The sequence below is a fragment of the Meleagris gallopavo genome, chromosome 20 (assembly GCF_905368555.1).
Source record: "Meleagris gallopavo chromosome 20, MGAL_WU_HG_1.1, whole genome shotgun sequence".
Taxonomy (NCBI): domain Eukaryota; kingdom Metazoa; phylum Chordata; class Aves; order Galliformes; family Phasianidae; genus Meleagris; species Meleagris gallopavo.
This window is the reverse complement of record NC_139423.1, coordinates 7,632,985-7,656,788: the sequence shown is the minus strand read 5'-3', so window position 1 is coordinate 7,656,788 and position 23,804 is coordinate 7,632,985. Positions and strand designations below refer to the sequence as shown.

Here is a 23,804-nt window from a genome sequence, read left to right as displayed (position 1 = left end):
CAGAAGGGATTTCTTTTGGATCCTGCACCTGAAACTTTCTATTTTCTAATGCAAGCGAAACAATGACAAATAAAAATGAGACTGTAAAAGTAGCGTGACCTCCTTAAGCTTTAATTATTCATTAGAACTCTTTTCTTCTCTGCTGAGATTGAGCAACATATTTAAGCAGGTTTCTCCCAGGTTTGCAGAAGATGTAGCTTCCATGTTACATTGGCTAATAAATGCCACTAAGCACAATGGCCCAACAGAATTTGTGGGAAAAAAGCATTTGGGAAAATGTGTTCAATGAATCAGAAGTGCCTTAATCTAGTCAGTCTTGAAAAGCAAAGCGTATCATGCAAAATTACAATGCACTAAAGCACAAATGCATGAATATTTTATTGCTGAGAATTCCGAGTTCACGTTCTTTCCTCTTTCAGTACCTCAGACTGCATTTTACTATGCAGTGTTTTTCCTGATTCGGGGAAGGACATTGCTGGGGATAGCTCTGGGCAATCCAATCTGGGACTTTAAATAATGCATCTGAGAGTCCCAGCCCTTATCAGCATCAGGCATGTCTCCCGCTGTAATGCTGGAGTGCTCCTTTCTTTGTGCTGTCCTAGGGTGACAGGGAAGTGCCCAGGAAGGTGCCCAGCTAGGAGAAGAAAACTGAGGGATCTTCTTTTTGCTGTAAAGTATTAACAACAGGCAGGTGAGCTGTGTGCCTGGCTCCATCATAGCCCTCCCTCTTCGTCCTCCTTTTCTCCAACACCTTCAAGGTATGGAACAACCACTGGGGTGGGGTGGGACATGGTCACAGCCAGGAGCTTTGGCCGAGCCCCCTGCAAGTTGTAGGGCTGACTGTTCATTAGCCTTGAATACCTAAGTATTGTGCCTGTGAGGATTAGAGCCTGTCCTTTTATAACAGCATCCTGGGGACTGTTTCCTCCTAAGTTTTGAAAGCAGGACAGGCCCAGCTTGTCACCAACTTGGTGAGTCTTCCCGAGAGGTATGCAGCTGTGCCTGCCTGGGAGCCCTGCCACACTCAGGGTGAGATTCACAGCTCCTCTCCTCTTCAGACACCCACCTGGAGTGATGCAGGGCAGAGACATGCAGCATCCACATGGCTCTTTGGGGTCCCCATGCTGAGCCCCCCAGCAGCTCACGTCCCCTTCCCTGCAGCCGTGCTGGCAGACAGGGGCAGGCAGCCCAACGGCAGATTTCCAACACCCGCGTCGTTTAACGGGGCCGCATTCTGGTTCTTACTCACGCTTTACAACTCAGTGATATGCTGCCAATGTATTTTTGCCAAGGAGACAAAAATATGTCTCCCTTCCCACTCCCGCATCCTGCGAGGAATCTCGGTTGTGTGCAAAGAGACATAGATATGTGTGTATTTGGGGGGGTATATGAAGTTTCTCATAATTTACTCTCCCATTGAAAGTCTGCCTTCTAGCTAAGCAAGAACTGTTTTCTCCATGTGTAAATTTGGGTAGAAGAGCCTTACTTTGTGCTGAGCAGCAATGGCAGCATGTGCAGTGGGAGACTGAAGCCTCTTTATCAGCTCTGTGTTCCAGAGTCTCCTTTCCAGGATGGAGGCATGAGAGTTTATAAATAATTTGGGGCTTTCTGGGCTGAAGAGCCCTATATTAGCGAAGTGGTCTAATAATGGACAAAGACGAGAGGCATAATCCTTTTAAGGTGAGGATCCCTCTTCAAGCAGAGCTCGAATCTCCCCAAGGGCCAGAGAGATTCCAGGTATTTAACATGTTAACTTAAATCAGTTTTCGATTAAACAGGGCTCTCCCACACAGCCAGGGTTTTGGATTCTGGCTATGCTCTCTGCGTGGTTTGGGTACTTTAAAAGCACTTGGTAAGGAGAGGGGGGGGGGCTGGAGGCTTTTTCTACGCTTCAAGGCAACTTTGCAAACTTCACGCTTTTCCTGCATTTCTTTTTCCTCCTTCCCCTCCCTTTTCCCCCAAACCTTGCATGACTTCAAGGCATCAAATGTTAATGAAAGTTTGCCAGGCTTCGAGGTCTGTGAAATGGAAGTTAAAAATTCTGCGCTATAGGATGGCTCTAAAAATACTCGGTGTGTCGAAATATCGGCTCCAGCAGCTCCTTGCACGCAGTGCTGCGGATGCATCAGACCTCTCACTCCTCAATAAGCTCTCAGAGTGTTGTCCTGGTGATTATAGATCACTGATGATCCACAGAGTGAATTCACCAGGCTACGGGCCAGCAAAGCTTCCTTGAAGGCAAAGATGTGATGCTTAGCTCTGAAACAGTGCTCCAAGACAGCAGTTATGGGGGTGCATGCCAGGTGACTCCCAAAGTGACAGCCATCCTCAGGGTGGGCTGAACCTGAAACACCAACCCTAAGGTTTTGCAAGGCCAGATGCCATTCCACTCATGGTTTGGCTCTTTGCTGTCCATTATTGTGCAGGGGGGCTGGGTTTGCTAGCTGGGTTTCTACTTTCCACACATGGCAAGACCTAAATCCTCCTGGGATCTGTTCCTTAGGCCTTCCGAGCAGAGCAGCCATCCTATGGAGATGTGAAAGCTGCATGCCTAGGATGATCAGAGCTCACATGTCTTGCTTACAGGAGAATCTCCCTCTGGAGGTGTAATGTTGTTGACTTTAGAGAGTCATGGTTAGTGGGCATGGCAGGGATGGCTTGATGAACTAGATGATCTTACTGCTCTTTTCCAACCTTAATGATTTTATGATTCCATGACTTCTGAGGGCACATTGGAGACCCTGTCCTCCCCTTGGATATTAGAGCATTCCTTTCTTTATCACATAAACACCTCCATTACCCGTGCTGGAGTGGCTGTGAAGAACCAACCCATGGGTTGGGCCAGGTCAGGTCTTGTGCCAAACCCTGAGATCTATGGTGAGTAACATTTCAAGGAATAACCCTTCTTCCTTTAAGGATTATGAAATAAATGTGTGCATATTGAATGAATTCAATCTGCCAGTATGAACTGAGCTTTTGGAAAGCTTAAAGGTGTGGGTTTGTGTGCATTAACTGTGTGAGCTAAAGCACAAAAGGAAAATGCTTTTTCATCCTTATGAGCTTCTGTAAATGGTGTTCCTTTCTTAGGAGAGTAAACAAAATGTTAAAAAAAAAAAATTAATAATTTAAACCTTGCAGGAGAAGTTGCAGGAGCTATGGGAACCTCTGAAATGATAAATGTATGAATTCATTCCCCTGCCACTGTGGGATTTTAAATTAGTTTCACTTTTCTTTTATTTCTCCTTGTTGACAAGTTGGGCTGTGTTGCTATCTACCGAGAATGTTTCCAGATAAGAAAATCTTGAAGGTCAAAAATTCTATTCTTAGTTATTCTCGTCTAATCTTCTTGTGTTGGTGACAATGTGCAGTGATCTCATGTCGCCATGGGTACCTGAATCATGCCTGTCTAGCAGCTTCCCCTTGCTGTTGCAACTAAACAAAAAAAAAAAAAAAAAAACAACCAACAAAAACAAACAAACAAACAAACAAAAAAGAGATGTTTAAGGAAAATGTCATGCCTGGTGCAAGTGGACTGGAAGAAATGCTTTTCTTGAAGCAAGCCAGTGATTCCACATACTTCACCCATACACAATTTGGGGTGATTAATTAATTTGTGCTCAGCTGTGCCCAGTGAGAATTTTGCCACAAATGCTCCAGAATGCAGACTGAGTTCCATGTGTTATCAGTGAGAGTTGTAATGCCTATGAGTAGATTGAAATGGCCACATTTCAGATGGGTTGCTTTGTCCCATGGCAGCCTGGACGAGCAATCCCAGACGCAGATGTAAAAGGACCAGCATCAGGAAACCAGAGAAGTGCTGCAATCCAGATTAAGGGGGAGAAGTGAGAGCAGCATCTGCCCACAGCTGATCCCAGCAAGGGCATGGCAGGGAAGCACAGAAGCACCGAGACATTTATGTTAAAAGAAAAGAGGCAGCCTTAATTTTATGCTTTTCCATGTTTCTGCAGGTTCAGTTCAGTGCTCTTACACCTGCTGGATGCAGCTTTCATTGTTTTGTGGCATCTAAAGGAAAGAAAACGAAGAGGAAGCAAAGTGCATGGGCCTTGGTTGTGTCAGGGCTGCAGCTCTTTGGGTGTTAGCTTGTCTGTGTGCTGCAGCAGGAAGGGTTTGGGATCTGTTAAATCACTCTTTGAGTCTGCATGGATGGGTCAGGCACATGAAAGACTTGGAGCAACAGCTTTTAAAAGGTGACAACATGATTGTGGATAAAGACTCGTGCCTTTCTCTTATCAATGGGAGGGACTGAAGTCTAAATTCAGGTCTTTGTGCTAGAAGTCCTTATGCAATCTTACTTTAAAGGGGGAAAAAACGACACGGAAAAAATAGCATACTCTCCAAGAAGAGGGATCAAGCAGTGCAGTGCATTTCTCTTGATAGCAGGATTTGCTTTTCACTAAAACGTTTCTGACTCCAGTGGTGTGCATCAGCCAGGTAGAGCAAGGGCCTCCGCTGGAGGGTTTGGAGCTGTGGTTTCTGGGAGCAGATCTGTGTGGTGGATATCATCAGATAAAACAGTTTGTGCACGCTGCCTTGCTGTGCTCTAGGGCTGTCCTTGCACTTCGCTGTTGTACAATCAATATTCAGAATATAATCCTTTCTTTTACAGAGTCAGGGGGCTTAATTCATCCCTGGAATAAATGGGCAGCTAACAATGGGCGAAGCTCAGCTTGGGTGCTGCTCTAGTTAATTAAAAAGAGTAGCATCGGGGGCCGAACTTGGCACACAGTGTTTCAGTGACTGGCTTCAGAAGCAGGGAAGAAAAAGGCTCGCTTAGCTCGCTGCATCCAGCTCTTCAAATGCAAATTAACCTGTCAACATCTGCATGCAGCCACTCCGGACAGCTGCAGAAGGAGCTCCCAGCACCCAGAGGAAGGGCTGGAAATGTTTCGTTGCAAACAGCTATTTTCTAGAATAATTTCTAGTAAATAAGAATACATTCGAAGTGGTAAACTGAGCATCTGCTACATGCAACGAATGGAGGACAGCATGTGAAAAGAAACATATGTCAAGTATGCACTTCAGATGCATTGACTGCTTGCTTCCAAAACACAGCAAGCTTAACCATATTTGCAGCAAACATGGAATAAAAATTACTGCTGCAGCAAAAAGAAGAATCTCAAGTTACTGCAGAATTTTCCCTGGGTGGAAGGAAGAGTTCACTGCATTTCAGTGCTGGGCACCTTTCTGTGAGACGCAGCAGGAACTCCGAGCAGGTGCAGCTTTTGTTGAGAGCAAACAACATCCCCTTGCCCATACGTTTAGAAACCCAGCAAACTGAGTCAGGGCTGGAGACAAATCACACCACATTTGGCACGTAGAAGACATTAAAACACCTCTGTGCTTTTTTAAAGCCTCTGATATGGCAGAGGAGACCGACATCCTTACTCCATCTGCTTCAGTGCAGGAGTGGAGCTGCATGGCAGACAGGGCCGTGCTGGTGGAGCAGTGTCTGCAACACACCACGACCCAAGGCAGTGGCATTTCTGCAGTTCCTCGAGCCTCTTATCCTCACACAAAATCTGCTCTGACTTAAGCAAAGCTCTTGTTTACAAAACAAGTACAGGGTAAGGCCCCTTCAGCAGGCAAGAGAAGGAAAGATTGGTTTTCTGCTTTGAAATGTGCAACTCTTCTTTATGGAATAGCACACAGGGAGATTTTGCTGTCTCTCAGTGTAAAGGCCACAGGGCAGCTGTGCTCAGATTGCTGCTACCTCCTTCTAGCAGTGCACCCCCATCAAACCTGGGATTCAGGCATTGCTTTCAGTCCTGCAGCCCTGCTCTCAGGGCGCTGCCATTTCCTCTTAAGAGGGATGGAAACCAGAATGGAAACAAACCACAGGCAGCTTCTGCAGAAACCACGTTGCTACGATAATGTGGTATAATTGATCAGGAGTCTGAAATCCCACCCTCATAAAAGCCTGCACAAGATAGCTCGTGCCGACGCTTCTACTCATCCGTGGGTTTTCAGCCTGAATCAGAGCTGAGGAAATGGTAAAGGCATTTGTCTGCATCGACAGCACTGGTCTTCATCCCAATCACCTCAGTATAACACTGCATCCTATGAAGGAACCAAGGGATGGGCAGAGGAGATGGAAGAGAAATGCCTCTGGAAATTCTGGCACGCCTGCTGCTCCAGGGAGAACTTCAGGAGCCACAAGCACTGCGGGCCCATTAGCAGCACTTCCACCTCTGTGTTGGGTTTCATTTCAGTATTTCTCCCACTAAATCCCAGGAGCTAGAATTACAGAAATGAAGCCTCATTGGATGGCCATGGCCTGGTGCAGAGCAGAGACGTTGATCCCCTGGGCTCACAAGCAGCATGGTGGGTACGCTATTGAGGAGGAACTCCAAAAATTCAATTTCCATCATGCCCCTGGCCTTGCCTTGACATCTTCATTGCTCTGCAGCTAAATAAATACACTCCAGGGATAGCATAATAGCAATGTAAAACAGTGAATGCTATAGAACAGGGTTACCTAATGGTTAATTTAGAAAGGAACATATCATTAAAAACGTATGAAGGTGGCTACATATTGGTGCAGTATAAATATTTAAAGGGATGCCTCTCGTGAGGGCAGCATTCCAAGCTACACCTAAAAGAATGCGTGTGAAGGAAAATTAAAAGTATATTTCACCATTCAGACTTGTTTATCTGCCTTTGAAAGGCATTTTCAGCCCAGCTACCGAACATTAGTATGGGAAAGGATATCAGACGAAACTCATTTTTGGTGTAATTCTACCAAAGTCAGCAGAGTTAAACTGGAGATGTTTTTTCTGGCCTTTTAAATAGAGTGTAATTTTCTCCATGGATAGTTATTAAATGCTATTGAGAGAGATTGCTGCTGCTGCTGCTGTTGGAAAAGCTTTCTGGAGAGGTCACTCTGTCCCATGTGAATAACACCGGTGACAAATCAGGAGGTTTGCAGTTGTTACAACGTGAAGAGTCCCTGGGGGCTTCAACCACACGGCACAGCTCTGCCTGGCCCAAAGCTGAGAGTGTATCTGCTGGGAGTGGGGCTCTTCCAGCTTGACATCCTGCAATAATGCTGCCCACAGAAATGCTTGAAGTCTTAGAGGGGGTACTGCAAAGGCACAGGAGGGGCTATTTTCTAAGCATACATTCTGAGCCTCGCCTGCTTCATGTTCCCATTTTGGGGCTGGTTTGGCTTGCATCCCTTTCACCAGCTGCCCTAAGCACTGACCAATAAAGGCATTCCCCATGCTTAATTTGGAATCTAGAACCTACTGCATGTCTTCAAGACACGACGGACATTTTCAGGGTGCCTAAGCCCCAGACCAAAAAGTTCTGATTTTTTTGGCACTGAAGTACCCTCTGAGATTACTGTCTTGTGAGCAGTTCTCAAAAGGGAATCCAAAGATCTCAAGAGGTCTGCATTGCCCCTCATGTGGAGCACTGAGCCAGGGACCTGAGCTGCATAGAAGAGCAGCACAGCATTCATCCTCCTACAAGGTTGTGGAGGCAGCTCCCCACCCAGCACGCGTATTTCCAGAGCAGCTCTTTGAAGGCACCTGAGTTTTCCTTTTGCCCACGTGGAGAGCTCAGCTCTCTGCCTGGAAGATGTAAGGAGCTCCAGTTTTAGGCAGTGCAGCCTGAAACTTCGGGCCTTGCATCAACCAAGGTAATAAATCTTGGCTAAACAGTGGGGCCGAGCTCAGGGTATTATTTAACCATTTTACAAAAAGCTTAACAAGAAAGACTCTTGGGATGAGAACAGGGGAACAGATGAGACCTCATAATTTATGTATGTCTTAACTTCCCACCGGTAAAATTAAAATGCAAAATAGCATCTCTAAACAAAATAGTTAAGCTCCATCCCATGAGACAGTTAAAAAATTAAAGGGCAAAGCATATAGCAGAGGATCTATTCTTACACTTGTAGCACTTTGGGCAAGATTGTAGGTATTTTCTCCGTCTCTTGCAGCTACAATGCTGAGCTCCAAGAAGGGATTTGTCTGTGTAATACAGCAAAGCTCAGCAATAATTACCCATTGTGCTATGTGATGAGCCATCCTTTTGGTTCTTCAGTAACCCGTGCACCTGGACTTTAACTAAAACCAAATAATATGCACAGAAAACATTTTTATGTAAGAGGAGGTGAACATCACTAAAAATCAGAGAGCCTTTGTATGGCATGCCAAACTGCTGAAGCGAAAAAATGTCTTCAGTGAAAGGGCTCAGATGTGAGCATGTTTCAGTGCACAGCTCCAGGAAAAACTCTGATAATAAATGTGAGCTTGTTATCGTTGCTTTTCAGTGGGAAGTAAAGCCGGAAGCAGGGTCGTGCTGGCTAATTGAAGCTTACATTTTCATTCAAGCACTGCATTTTAATTATAAACTGGTGACACAAGTGTCACTTAGTTCTTATCCTGTTTTAAGTGTGCATATGTATTAAAAATATTTTCAGTTATTAATTTATTCTTTCTATCGCGTTCATTATCCTACATTATGTCTACCAGGCACGTGTCTAATGACATGTTTGATACTCGCTAATTCTTATGCCTCTTTTAACGCAGGGCTTACACACACATTTTTTGCTGAACACGGTGCCAGTTGGCAACCGAAACAGGTGCGCATTCCTGCTATAAAATCAGCATTAGTAACCGCAGACCCATATTCTGGCCAGCTGCAACCACTTGCTCAGCCCTCCCAGGGCACGGCAGCCACGCCAGGAGAGGGTCAGCCCATGGGAGCTGCATCCAGCAGTGCAGCCAGGAGGGGCCGGCATCGCTCCCCATCCCCAACCACGTGCCCTGGGTTCAGATCCAGAGCCCCGGGATGACTCAGAGTGCGGGCGGAAAATATCTGGCCTGCTTTTCCTTCTCTACCGGGTTCTGCTGCTGTGTCCAAAGACTGTCTACAGCTTGAACGCTGGCATTTATGTACGGAAATTAAAATAAAGTGAGGGAAAGGTTGCTGGAACTTGGCTACCAAGAGACATAAAATAAGTCATTATAATCAGACCAGGATTGCAGGTAAAAACAAGAGGAATATCCCTAGAAAGCAAGTTATGAAGGTAAACCCCTTTCAAAGCTACTAGCTAGAATGAGATAGCTATTTTTTGCTCTTAATTTGCCACCAAACTATAAAGAGGATTCTATTTTAATAAGTACTACCATAGCAGGACATTGCAAATGAATTGCTTGAATGGCTATAATTAGAAGTGATACTGAGAATGCAGCACCTTGCAGCACTCCTAAATACTACAAGTTTTATTTCAGGTCTTGCATCTTTAAGGATCTCAAAGCACCTCCCAGACTGTTTGCATTTGCCAGTGCTAAAGGCAAGGACGAGAGTACAGAGAAATGTGCATAGCAAAGGAGAAATGCATCAACCTCTGAAGCAAACCTTCAGTCTACTGAGGAGAACTTCAGCATACTGCCAATGTTTAATTGCCTCAAAGAGTTAATAATGTTGCTGAGCTTGAATTGCAGAGAACAAGCCATTGGTGGCTGGGCCTACATCAGGTGGTTTTCTCAGGTGGTCACATGTGGGTAAAAACCCACGTGGGTAAAAATGCAATGCCACATATTGCAACTTGGTGTTTCACCTGCGCAAAGAAACCAACAGTAACTAATTCTGCATTAAAATGCACATGAGTATGTAAAGGAGCACTGATGTGGTTTGTCTGACTCCACGAGATCCATTGGACAAAGATGGTTAATGCCCACTATTGCCATCACTGAGTGACTTAAAAAGGAGCATAACTAACTTTCAGATCTGGCAGCCTTTGAAAACAGCCTAAATGTGACAAGGCAGTGGTTTGCCTCTGTGCAGCTGAATGCTGGGGCATGAAATTTTTAGGGAAAAAAGATTATCCAATATGTTGAGAATAGCCATCGTTGATATTCAGCGAGCCATCAGATAGGTGCATGAAGCTCTAAGATAGGTATATGCAGTAAGTTGTATTTCAGATTTGATTATATTTAGGCAATGTACCCCTGGCAAGATCCTATTTCAAGTCTTAATTGCGACATGCCATGGTTGCTTTTTAATGCCTCGCAACAACAATAGATAAACTGTGCCTCTGGGAAGCAAGTAAGATGCAATAACAATCCCAGCATTATTGAATGCTGTACTTTTGGACAAGAAAAAATGTACAGCCATCCATATTCTACACTAAATTGTATCATTTAAAATGGATAAATGGGAGAAAATGGATCTGAAACCTCTGGTACAGGACTGACAGAGGCTTAAAACAGTTATTAGCTAATCAGAAAGAAAGCTGAGCAGCTAAATGTGGGTGGCAGCTCCTCAGTGGTCTGGTGCCCCTCCCAGCTGGGTTGGGTGCTTGTCACCCATGAATATCTTTGAAGTATTTGGCAGCAGTGAGCTAATGGGACTGGCTGAGTGAAAAGCATTCAAAGGGCAGAACTAAATGGCACAGTTCCAAAACAGCAATTAAAAGGGGTAATGCTGGAAAAAGAACAATAAAAGAGGTTAATTCATATCGGTGCCTGGATATCTGTACAGGAAATCCTGTGATTCCATACTGCACATCCCCGTTGTCCACTGCTTGGTGCTATGGCAGTGTATAACACAGCACTCCTTTACGTGCCATGGCTGAGAAAAAGCAGCTCTGTTCTATTGAAGAAGGACTCACCGTGCTGCTGGGAAGTTCTCTGCAAGCAGAAACATGGGTAAACACATGGGAAAGCAAATCTGACAGGTAGAGAAGAGAGAACCTCAATCTCATACTTTCTGACAGGGATACGATGATACGTTTTTGTTTTCTTCATCAGCAGGAGAGCACGGAGGCACTTGGGTGTTAAGGAAATTAAAAATCCTGGGTTTCAACCTGGGGCAGCCATTGGTTTTCTAAGAGCAGACTCTGGTTGGAAAGCTACTTTAGAAGGTGCCTTTTCAACAAAAGGAGAATTGTAACATTTCAGCGAGGAGAAAGAAAAAGAGAAAGAGAACAAAGATGTTCAGACTGCTGGATGCCACAGGAAGGAGGAGAAAGAGGGGCTGGACTATCTGCCAGGCTGCATCAAGAACTGCTCCAATGATTTCATTGCATTTGACCCACAGAATGCAACAACTGGCAAAAATGCCCCCAGATTTAAAGGGAAATCTAGCTGAAATCTGCCAGGACCAGGCCATCCATCCTGCAGGCAGCCTGCCCTAAGGCTTGCTATTTTGAGAGAATAGAGAGGCCACATATCATTAATATTATAACAAATCCCAATATAGGGAAAGCTACAGTCTGAATTTTTGCTCTGCTCCCCTCTGCGTGCCCCTCCACACAGCAAAACCATCGCTCCAAAAGAAAATATATGAGCCGAAGTCTGGAAAAGAGCCTCCTTTCACTACTAAATATTTAAGGTAAAATAAACTGATGCTGTTTGGGAGCAGAAACAAATAAATAAGGGCAATAACTACCTGGGAATGGAAGAGGGAGGACAAAATACATTGTAATTTAACTGGTCAAAATATGCCGAAGGAGTGAGACAGGTTAGTGCAAGGCAGAAAATAGAAAGAGGCCCTGTGTGGTATTAGAGCTCTCTACAGAAACATCCTTTTGTTCTGAAGCCATAAATGTGTAGCAGCCTCTCAGACATATGGGCAGTTGTGCATTTATCCTGTTTATTTTACTACTCCTGTGCATCCTGCCTTGCCATCTGTTGGTGAGAATTCGGATGCCGAGCCGTAAGTCTGAGACATAATAAATACCAATAAACAGAAATCCAAAATGAAGGCATGCTCAAAGTAATGCTTTGAAGCAGGACCAGTTTCTCAGGGTGACAATGATGTTAGAAAGTATGATTTATTTCCTGAGATGATTCTTGGCTCAGAAAAGACAGAGCAGCAGGAAAAGGTCCAATTGAAGGGGCAGATCTATGATCCCTCCTCTTATATTGGCTTCCTATTGGCATAATTCCACCAGCTTCCTAGAAAGCAGTTTAACTTTACGTAGGTGGAAAACCAGACTTAATCCTGTCCCTCAAGGAAGACATGCTTGAACACAAAATGTTGCATGTATAAAACATAAGTTGCAAGCAAAATGCTTCAAAACCAGTTAAACTCGTGTTCGTACACCTTTTCAGAGCTGGGCAGCCCTACCACCACGTCCCACTTACTCCAAATTGTCTTTTTCCTTTTATCAGCAATATGAGGGGATAGCGGACGGGAGGAAGTGCAGTTAGCCTCCAGCCAGGGCCAGGGAGCTAAAGTGCTGGCCTCTGATCACACAGCTAATGCAGCAAAGCCCAACCACCTCCTGCCTCTCTGCTGCCATTCCTGGGATGCAGAAGTCACACGCTGACCCCACAGCCCAACATTTGGGTGCACAGAGGTGTCGGTGACCGACTGGATTACATTGAGTGCACACGAGCTCTGTGCCAAAAGAATTAGAAAAGGAGATGAAGGCACAGGACTCCTCCTGCAATAGATTTCTAGAATTGCTTGAGTTGGAAGGGACCCTTAAAAGTCACCTAGCCCACATCCTGTGCAATGAACAGGGACATCTACAGCTCAATCAGGGTCCTGAGAACCTTTTTCTCAGAGCCTTCTTCTTCTTTCCCTGTTTCTGTAAAGATGCATATAAGTACAGATTGGAGATGTTGGGTGCACACTCCTTATCCCACAGACTTTGAGGGGGTTCACAATTTCTGCACCTGCCAGACCGTGACCAAAGCTTCAGGTTCAGCAGCACAACACGAGCAGAGGTAATGCAGGCTGACACAACACATACGAAAGCACCCACTTGAGAAATAATCACTATGTTGATATTTTATGGGAACAAAAGCACATTGTCACGTTTGCCTCCTTTACCAGTTGACACCAGCGAGGGTCAGCAGAGCTGCCAGGAAGCAGGGCCAGCCCTGAGGAGGTGCAATAGCTGTGAGCTCCTGCCAGGATCTAAAATAAGTAATAAAAGCCCACGGCGGAAGGGTCAGTAAAAGGTAATGGCAGCTGGAAGGAGCCCAAAGATTACATTACATTACATTGCAAAGGTCACCGAGAACCCCAAAATGACTTACTGTGGCTCTGACAGATGCTACCACTAATACCATCTGTCAACCAGCTGCAACACGCAGTGTGATTATATGCAGAGTGAAAAAAGCAGCTCGAGAGCACCGCAGCCACAGGTAGCCCATCCGCATCGCCCAGCACATCCCCAGCCCTTCACACGATGCTTCTGAAATGTAGGTAAAAGTGCCTATTATCCACATTACATCTTGCACAGATGAGAAAGCTTTACAGCTGGATTACAAATTTGCTTTCATGAGTTTACAGCCTTCGGGGAGTATCACTAATGCACAGAAAGTCTTTGGGTTCCAAGTTTTGCGTTGGGTTAGCTGGCATGCTGAGAGCCACAGAGAAAAACCAAAGCCCTTGTGTAGCCTGATAGCTCCCTATCGGCTATATAGTAGATCATGTTCAAGAAAGCAAATTAATTCATTAAAGTGACATATATTCAGTCAATTAGCTTCAGATCTCTGTTTCATATAGTGTCTCAGGAAGAGTGGCTGTTTTGTTATATCGGTACAGTCATTTGAGAACTTCTGTTACTAATGTTCCAGGAGGTGTATTTAGGAGGTCTTTTTTCTTTTTTTTAACAGAATAGCTAATCCCTTAGCCCAGCTTCTGCTGATAGTTCCTCCAGCAAAAAAAAATCTCAGTATTTTAAAGTACGTTTTACTACAGACCATATTTTAAAAAGACTGAGCTCTGCTTCTCTAAAGATCGCTCCAAACTCTGAAGCTCTCTCTCCAGCAAATGGAACACAACAGAAAGAAATTAACCTAACAAGGCTGTCAGGAATCACTCAATCACTTTCTGACAAAACCCCACAGCTTCAAACACTGCTGAAATGATGTCGGTGGAGCTCTGAAGATTGCATTTAAAAACAATCAATGCAGCATGAGCTCTTCCCCAGCACGTGTTTTACCAAGGAAACGAGATGGTGTGAGCAGAATGTATGGAAGGAAAGAACGAAATCATGGGTTGAAGATCAGAAAAACCCTTCTCTAATGTGTTTAAACTGGTTTTGAAAGACTTCTGGATAATAGTTCACCTAGGTCCAACACATCCTTGTGCCTGTGGATTTAATCTTCAAAGCAGGTCTTTACTGATACTACACTGATACAGAACTTGCTCTTAGACAAATACAACTTTGGAATTAACATTTGAATACAAAGCTTGCATCATTACAAGTCGTGGTGAGGTTAACACTTCCTCTCAGTGCTTTGAGAATGCTAAAGAACATTGATTCTCTTTGGATGAACCATTACTTTGCAGTAGTATGGATGGACAGCAGCCTTCTTTTCTTTGCTTGTCTCAACCTTCTGTAAAAGCATTTGTTTTTGCATTCAGCATGCACGTGCACCACGTATGTGAGACTTCATCCAAGCCAGATGACTTGCAAGTAATCGTGCAAATGGGCATTTGTGCAAGTTTTCAAGTTACAGCTGATTTGCCCAATCCTTCCTTCTGATAGCAAACACTTTAGCTACTTAGACAAATGGTTCCACGTGAACTAAATGGCCAACTGCACCACTTAAAAATAAATGGCAAACAGGGAATACTGAATGCAGTAGACACAATGGATTCAAAGCCATTCATATTCTGAAGTGTTTAATAAAATACTCTTTGAATAAATTTAAATTACAAGTACATTACTTGATTTCGTATCTAGATGTCATGGGGCCTGCAGAGCTCCCAGTTTGAGCAGTCCTATTAACTTCAGCATGATTGTTCAAGAAGATAAGCAGTTTCAGTGGATAAAGCAGTGCTTTAAAATCTTTTTTTTTTTTTCTTTTTTTTTTTTTCTAAGCAAATACTTTAATAGCAGATCCTCCTGTGAGTAAGGCTGTGTGGGGCTTACATAGCAGAGCTGGGCATTTACCATGGGAATGAGGGCTGCTGGAAAATTATAGAGGTGAAATCCTTCAAGTCAACTTGGCCACAAAGGGATTATTCAGCCATGTGAAATGGGGCTGATTTGCTCCTATTATTATCATTCCCAGGCTGGGATGCAGACTTCAGGTAAGTCAAGACAGACACATGAGGACTTCATCAGAAGCTTCTCTCTCCAGTGAAGATTTGTCTTTAGCCATCAAAACTCAAGTTAACATACATTTGTCATGGTCCCAGGAAACCAAAAACCAGCTTTGCCAAAGAGCCCCCTGCTCATTTCACTGCAAAGACTTGATTGAATGGCACCTCATCCTGCTGTACCCATATTTGTACCAAGAACTATTGTAAACAGTTTCCTACTTACATAATTACCATAGCTGTAAGTCTTCAATCCATGCAGAAATACTGCTATTGCTTAAAGACCGCTCAATGAGCCTCCTACTTCCACCTCTGATAAACGAAGAGAACTGGGATTGTACAGGTGAGAATTGGACTGGTGTATCATGAGTGATGCTTCTTGAGTGACTAAGCTCCGTAGCAGTACCCACTGTGAGTACTAAAACATGAAGGACAGCCGCAGCTCCAAACAAGGACAGCAGGCTGGAGCCCTAAATTGTATCCCTTCAGTCACCATTATGATGATAATTTCTGGTAAAGTGTTATCCCAAAGAAGAAAAGCAGAAAACTGTTGAGGAACACAAACTGGTTTTCTTGGAAGGCTCTTCTTTGTCCATTCTGCTCCGTTGATTCTGTTTGAAATCCTGCGGTTTGGGACCCCAAGCAGGTGACAGCTCACATACAGAGTGCAGATTGTTTTATGGATGGAGTTCAGAAACATTTTGGTGGAAAATTTCAACTGACCTGAAATTTACTCTGTATAACGCTTTATTCACATCGATAGCGATAGAAGAGGCTGGTCAAGATGCTTCCTGCTTGTGCACATTTATGTCTGAAATACACCTTTTTTTTGAGATGAGCGAAACGGTGCTTAAGACCATCACAGTAAATTAAGTAGGCTTTTATCATTATTATCCCAAAACTCGGAAAGATTGTCCTAAAAATAGGTTTGAGGACAGACCATTTAATCATATGTAAAAATCTATAACTGAAATGATTTTCTTGCTGTGTACCTCCTCGGAGCTGTAATTATTACATTGATTTTACTAAAAGACCCATCCACTCAGGATGAGTGACGTTCTGAAACAACCCGGGGGTGTTTTCTTCAATCTGCCTCCAGAAATGGTTAATTTATCTCATGAAACAAAGGAACCTTTCCATCTCGAAATCAAAGTCCCACAGCTCAGTCCAGAACATAAATATCTTCATGCATCTACGTATTGTTTCTTACAGAGAGAGAGGATACAGAAAGTGTGAGAAAGAATGCAAAGAATGCAATCCCTGCTTCTCGTATTTGTGAGCAGATGATTTTTCTTTTTTTTTAAGATTATTCATTCTGAGCACATATTTGACAACTTTTTCATTTGATTAAGAGCACTTCAATTTTGGAAAAGAAAAAAACCGAAACGCTCAATTGCTGTTGGGTGGAGGGGTCACATGAAACACTTTTGTCACCTGAAGCGATGAGGGTTTAAGGACCACAGCCGCTCAGTGTGATCTTTCCACAAATTCTCTTGCGAACAAAACGTGCTCAGCAGGTAAAGGCTTTGCCTGGCGCATGCAGTGAGCACGGGGCTCAGAGCATCGCATTGCGTGCAGCACTGCCCCTGCCTCACAACCTCACCGACTTCTTATTTTACAGAGTTCTGACTTAGGCCCCGTGGAAATCCAGGCAAAAATCCCACTGCCCTCAGCCAAAGCTGCACTTTGTTCCAATGAATGAGATTCCTGGAGGAGCACGCTGAAACCGCGACTTTGGTCAACTCAGGTATCTCCTGCAGAAGACAGGCCCAGCCCAGCAAAGCTCGATTCCAACATGCTTATTTGCCTTGACAAACAGAGCCTGGGGCACACCAACAACTCAGCAAAGACCACCAGTTTTGGGTGGAGGGTGCTCAGCATTGCCCAGGTGAACACAGATGCGCTCAGAGGCAAACCCACATCTCCCAGGTGTCAGAAAAGCCCACGCTAAGAGTTACATTTCTTTACGAGTTCCAAAGCCAAGCTTTGCTGTCACCAGCAAAACTTCATATTTCTGTAACTCTTTCTCCTTTTTTGGTCTAAAAATATTTACGCGTCCTACAGCCATTTTACATTATCCCGAGGTAGTAAATGCGATAGTTGAAGTGAAAAATGTTCGTTACGCTGTAGCCTCAGATGGTTAGAACAAGGAAATTACAAGAGACATGGCAATGAGGTGTTCCTGCAGTTCCACAGCTTTTTTTCTAAAGAAAAACCTCAGAATACAGCTGGACTGGCTGGGCTGAGCCATCTGTCAGTTAGAATAAAGCAGGATCCCAGGTCTGTAAAGTTCACATATGCTAAGTTGCACCGAGATCGATATGCCAAGTGCATTATTATGGCATGACAGACCCAGGCATCCTCCACCCCCATGATCCCCAAAGCAGCTCTGTGAATGCCTGCAGCATGTGCTGCCTTCATCCAGCACAGCTGGACTGGGGCTGGTGGTGGTCTGCTGCCAACACCCAGTGCTATGGATGCTCCGATGTCCCACAGTCACAGCTCTACGTGCTCACTCGGCAGATGTTGGCTCACATCTGGGCTTTGCTATCAGCTATGTCAATTCTTCCACACACCCATGTGCTTCTTTGTCCCAGCAGTTACCCGCAGTATCTTCTCTACAACTCCCTTTTCAGGGATGGAGCCACGTGTTTGGGCTCTGTGGGGAGCGGGGTGTGCCTCTGCCCACCGCAGCCATACGCCACAAATGCTTCTATCTGTTAATGTTGTTCTGTGCCTGACCCTTCGTCTGGACTAAGTCATCCCGAACCCATGCTGAAGCACTAAAACAGCAGCAACATCCTATAATGTGTTCCCAGTGCCTCTGAGGGTATGCAAGAGGAACTTGGGTTCCCACTGTCCTACCAAAGACCTGCAGCCAAACCCTCACACCCCCGAGGCCAGCACCTGGCCAGTTCCCAGCCTTGCAGCCTGTAGTGCTCAGAAGCCCCCAGAGCCCCAACACTGCGTGCAGTCCCCCCAGATCCCTGCAACCCATGGGTACGGGATGCAATGGGGGGGGGTTGCCCCAAAGGCACAGCTCCCCCGGGCCGAGCTCCGCATCCCGCCGCCCGTTCCCATGGCAATCTCGGAGATGCCGGTTGCCACGGTAACGCCATCCTCCTCCTCGGCCGTGTCCGAGACAGCGGCGCGGCTCCGGAGGAGCTCTGCCCGTGGGCTCCGGGCACAGCCGCTGCCCCCGGGAAGTTGCTTCCCCCCACGGTCACGGCGCGGCTCCCCGGTACCTTCGAGGCAGCAGATCCTCCAGAGCCCCGAATGCGTAAGGTCGCCCCTCGCTTTCCTCGGCGGTCCCTGCGCTTCGTCCGCCGTGATGTTGGTGCCGTTGCAGATGTGCGCGCTGGAGTACAGCCAGTAGTCGGTACCGATGGCGATGGCCATGAGGCTGAAAGCGGCGAAAGCTCCCACCGTGGTCAGCAGCATCTGGACGCCACGGTCACACCACACCATGGTGCTTCATAGTCCCCGCACGGGGCCGCACGACACCGCCCGGCAGCCGCCGCCGCCCGCGGGAGGCAGAGCCGAGTCACGGGGCGGGGGGCGGAGGCGGCTGCGATGGGGATGGGGATGGGGATGGGGATGAGGATGGGGGGAGCCGCCCTCCCGCCGCCACGGGGCCGAGCTCCGCCGCACGGCCGCGCACCGCCCCGCCCCGCCCCGGGGAGGGCAGGAGCCGCCCGGCCCCGCGGTGCCGCCCGCCCGGTGGCTGCGGGGGGTGGGAGGCTGCAGCCCCTCCCAGGGCCGAGCATCGCGCGGGGATGGTGCGGGGGGAGTGCGACAACACGGCTGGAGTCGCGGCTCCGCGGGGGTCAGAACAGCCTTTGGGGAGGGGGAGTACGGGGCTCAGCGAACGGCAGAGCCCGAGGAGCGCAGCTCCGAGCCCCCAGCCCTGGCACTCCCATTTGCCCACTGCCCCTTCCTTCCACGGAAAGCACCGCACCGGGATGCGAGCGGGAGAGGGGTACGCAGCCCTCGGGGTACCGTGCGGTCGGGAGCCGCAGCGTAGCCAAATGGGTTTCCTCCCTCACCCTCGCTCTGCTCTTAGTGACACAAGAGGGATGTAGGCAAGTGGATGGTTTGCTGATTGTCTCCTGCTTGGGAAATAAATAAATAAATAAATAAATAAATATATTTATAAAACAAAACCAGAGCCTGAAAATATTTCCTTTTGGAAAACCATGTGGAGAAACATCTAAATTAGTCACCGCGTTACCCCTCCTTGCAGCCCTGTCTCCCATCACTGCACTGACAAGTCGGTCCTGCCCCCACCCCATCCAGCGACAAGGCAGATGAATGGGAGCCTTCTGATCAGCTAATGCATGTGTGTGAAGGGAGCGTGGCAGCACACAGAGTGATGTATGTGAATCAGGGAGTGGGAGGACGAGAGCTACAAACCTGGAGAAATGCAGCTCTCTTCCAAGCAGTGCGTGGATGGTGCAGGTGCATGCATGGCTCTGCTGCGGCGATGCCTTTCAGCTGCTCTTCCTTTTCATAAAAGCTGGGAAAGCAGAAAGCAAACACAAATTAAAGGCTGGTCTTTGTTTCACAGAGCCTTGGAAACTTGCTCAGACACAAAGCCTATAAATGCGGAAGAGCTCCGAAGTTATGTTAGGTTTAAGCATATAAATTAGGCTTTACTTTCCCATTGTGGTTATAGGTCCAATAGTGCCTTTGCAAAATCACCCTCTGAATTGATGTCTCCATTAGGGATGGAAGAATGAAGGCAGGTAAGCTGAAAAGCAGCGTTCAGAAAAACTGAATCAAGCATTTAAATTTAATGAGGTTCAACAAATTTCTCATTTAAAATATATGTTTGTACCTGTGTGCTTTGGGGCTTTGGCCGGGAAGGGAAAATGAGATACTGAAACAGCAGGAGAGAAGCCATTTCCACAGCTTTTTAAACCTATTGAGCCTTAATTAATATTATTTATTTGTATTGCCCACGGCTGGCTCTCCCAACGAGGAGCAGAGGAGGGCTGGGTGAGCTGTAGCCATGGCCACACTGCTGTTCGAGGCAGAAATAGCCCCAGTCTCCCACTCAGAAGTGCAACAGGAGCAGTATGGGGCATTGGGTCCGGTGGGCTCTGAGCATCCTCAGCCAGCAGATAGGGGTATGCAGCTGCAGGGCTTTCCTCCTCATAAAGCCCTATTGGTTGTGTGAGATAACAGCACATTAACAGAACTCGTTAACAAAATCTTGCTCCTCTCTCCTCCAGCATTTTTTTGCAAAGAAAACTGCTGCTCCTGTCGCCCTGTGAGAAACCTCAGGCTCCTAAAGGGTTACAGAGAAGCACCCAAGACAGGCAATCATTTTCTGCCCAAGCTATCTTCTTTAGTTTAAAAATGTTCTCTATTCTTTTGAAATGCATGAAGTAGATTGTGGGAGAGCTAATATTATATTCCACTACTGAAAGCTGGTGGAGTATTTTGCATTGATGTCTGGCTCTAGTGATTTTCTAAGGATTTTGAATTCATTAAATCCCACCATTGAATAATCTCCAATCGTGGCAGAAGGAAGGCAAAAGTGCTTATGGTCTTCAGCAGCAAAAAAGCATGCGTTCTTTTCTTAAATGCAAAAGCTATTTGACCCTCTGCACGTAGTAAAGGCTGCCCATCACGAAACCTTTGATTCGCAGCCTTTGCTTATGGCACAGCCTTCTAGTGATGCCATTGAGTTTCGCAGTAGAACAGCCTCGGCAGGGTGTTGTGCACTGCAGTGGCATCCTCCATCCTCAATGAGAATTAAACCCAATTGTTCTAAGCTCAGAACAGATGCAGGAGCTCAAGACAAGGAGAAGTAAAAGCCCTACGTCTTTTCCCTGTAATTTAGCTCCCCTCACCCCTGCTGATTTTACAGTGCGTCCAAGCCCAGAAACGTATTTTTTTCCACAGGAGAAAAAATAAACTCGAAGCAGAAATGTTTGGATTCCTTGATGCTGATGTTCAAAGCTTTAAATGAAGTCCTGTGCCTGATCATTTTACTTCTGAACTGAAAAACAGTTATTTTGGAGATGAAACTTTGTACTGAACTGAATTCAGTGAGAGCTGTCATTAACAAAGCCTTGCCTGAGAGAGACTGCTGCGATCAGAAGGAGAGAAAGAACCGCACCGTGTTACCATTTGGGATGACTGCTTCTGCTGCTAAATGTCAGGCATTGCCTTCAATACACTAGGCTCTCTCTTTTTTTAAATTTATCATCTAGCAAAGTAACACCAGAATTACTAGAATTTCACTAAAAGAAACCTTTGGAAATGGCTCAAGAAAATCTCCAGGGAGAACTTTTTCAGAATGAAAATGATTAAACGGAGCTTTTGATGTAAATACAGTCTAACGGCCACCAAAGCCTGGAACAGATGTCTCGTTCCACTTGTCCTTCAAGGGGACTTTTTAGCCCTATGCATGTAAGAATGACTTTTAGCATCTAGCAGTATTCTATAGCTATGAGCACATCAGTGACATCGGTTGTTGCCATCTCCTCCAGGTCTTTGTATCTCTTCTGTCTAATCTGATACTGGTATTAGGAAATAAATCCTTCTGAAGCATCTCATTTGGATTATGCTGCACATGAAGAACTGCAGAAATGGGATTTGCTTCAGCAGTGCTTTATGGACACAAAGATCTCCACTCCAGCAAAGAACCTTGCAGGAACATGAGACGCGGCAGGAGGTATCAGTTATGGCACAGGTATATTTAAAAAAGAAATACTGAAGTTGCTCACGGAGCTACATTTTTGTATGCTTTGGTTTAGATGTTTCAGGTTAGCATGATCTCTGCTGAATCACACTGGGAGACTACTTTCAGAGCTACTTCCAAATGACACTGAGCTCACAGAGAAGGTTTGTGGCAAAGCAAGTGCTGAATTCACTTCTGAGGCATTGTATGTATGTAACCCATTGACCTGCCCATTCCTTGTCTTGCTCTTAACGATATATTTCAAGGAGGTGTTGTCTTTCATCTTGGAGGACCATACTCTGCTTCCACCAGCACAGAAAGATTGACAGAAGTCACCATCACATTTCGTGGAGCTGAGTCTAGGGAAAGGTGAATTTGAATTTTGTTTGAGAAGGCTGAATTTCTTCTTTAGCCCTATGAAGGATCATCTTAAGTCAGCATCAGTAGTTTTAGCCTCCTCCAGAGCTACAGAAATGGTCATCTTAAAGGTAAAATATTGTCACTCGCTTGCCACTTGAGAGGCAACATCTTGGCTGTGCTTCTATCATTTCTTTTAATATATTAAACATTCCTTGGCTTAGTCATGGGAAGTGAAGCAACACAATTGCTTTCTAATAAATAAAATGTGCTCAGAAGCCACTCTGTAGCTTTTCAGATAACTGCAATTCGACTTTGCCAGGAAGCCAGATGCTGCTATTGGAAAAGTAGCTGCCATGGTTTGTCATCCGAGCTTAGGAATTGATATCCAAGAATGATATGATGAGACAGACTCGATGACAGCGCTGCTCTTTCTATAAATAATTTGGAGAAAACATTTTTTCATTTTGAAAAATGAAAAGACTTTTGCTACAGACTTGTACAGCAAACCAGAAAATTAAAAAGGATGGGCATGCTGTGTTTGAATGGGGCCATCAAAAGAACAAAATATGTGCAATTTATGTAAAATGTATAGCAGCTCTCACACATTTTACGCTACCTAGGCTATATTTTTCCCATAATACCAATAGTCACGAAACTCATTATCTTTCTGACAACGGAGAAACGGAATATCAGCCTTTTACTTTCTTGACCATGTCAAATGTCAGAGCAATTTTTGAATGCTAGTCCTTCAAATACTCATCCCTCCTGCTAAGATAAAATATCAATAGCGCTCACATTCAGCTACAGAATGAACTAATATTGCACACACCTCTCAGATCTGAAGTTCACTGTGTCCATTACCTGTGATGTGATTTTGTCTCCCAAGTCCACATCTTGTCCACATCTTAATGGCTGAAAAATACACTGCAGTGTTAGATGCTGTGTTTAGGTTTATCTGGAGCAGGAGGTGAAACGATGGGTGGGGGTTTCTTATAAGGTGTTAAGAAGAGTTACAAAGGGAGTGGGAGAAAGAACAAGGGGTTAATGGGGCAAGAGCCTTCATTTTGCTATCCATTTCAGAGGACTTGGAGACAGCATGCCAGTGAGATGCTGCTGGGAATTTCTAGCACAACAGTTCTGCTTGAAGCACAAGGGAAGATCTCACTATCTTTTTGATGATGGAGAAACAAATGTGCTTATCCAGGCAAGGCAATGCGCTCATCCTCAGGGTGGTCTTCATTGGGAGTACAAGTGCGGGGTCATTTCTCCTTGGGAATACATGAGGAGCATGGGACAATGTGGGAGGAAAAAGCAATTAAATAATTCCGGTGAGGTTCTCTCAGCTCATCCATTATCAGTTCCAATGAACAATGATGTACCTGTGCATACCCCAACAACAGGCTATTTACACCATACAGAACCATGCATGCTGTTACCGCACACAAGCATACATGACTTCAGACAGCCTAAAAGAAGGAACAGCAGTCGGGCAGCAGTGTGACTGATTGCACATCTGAGGTCTCAGAGCCTGCACATGCACATCCTGCTGCTCGCTGCCAGCATTCCTCAGCACCGATTTCTAATCACCCCACAAACAAAGGAACATTTCGCTCCTTAATATACTTCAAAAAAAACCCAACAACACAAAAATCCTCTTTTGAAACAGTGCTCCCTCTCCTCAGACCCAAAGGGAAGGCACTGCACAAAGCACATT

The 23,804-nt window shown here is 45.5% G+C and overlaps 1 protein-coding gene across 1 annotated transcript in view; it reads right to left on the bottom strand.

Annotated features, from left to right (window-relative positions):
* CACNG4 (calcium voltage-gated channel auxiliary subunit gamma 4) overlaps positions 1-19,557 on the bottom strand; it is a 39,760-nt gene extending 20,203 nt beyond the window's left edge. The window contains exons 1-2 of the mRNA XM_003211530.5: positions 19,453-19,557; positions 18,285-19,148 (exon numbers count right to left, since the gene is read on the bottom strand). Coding sequence (XP_003211578.2) covers positions 18,285-18,507 — 223 coding nt within the window. The 5' untranslated portion in view covers positions 18,508-19,148; positions 19,453-19,557. The remainder of the gene's footprint in view (positions 1-18,284; positions 19,149-19,452) is intronic.
* Positions 19,558-23,804: the final 4,247 nt, after the last annotated feature.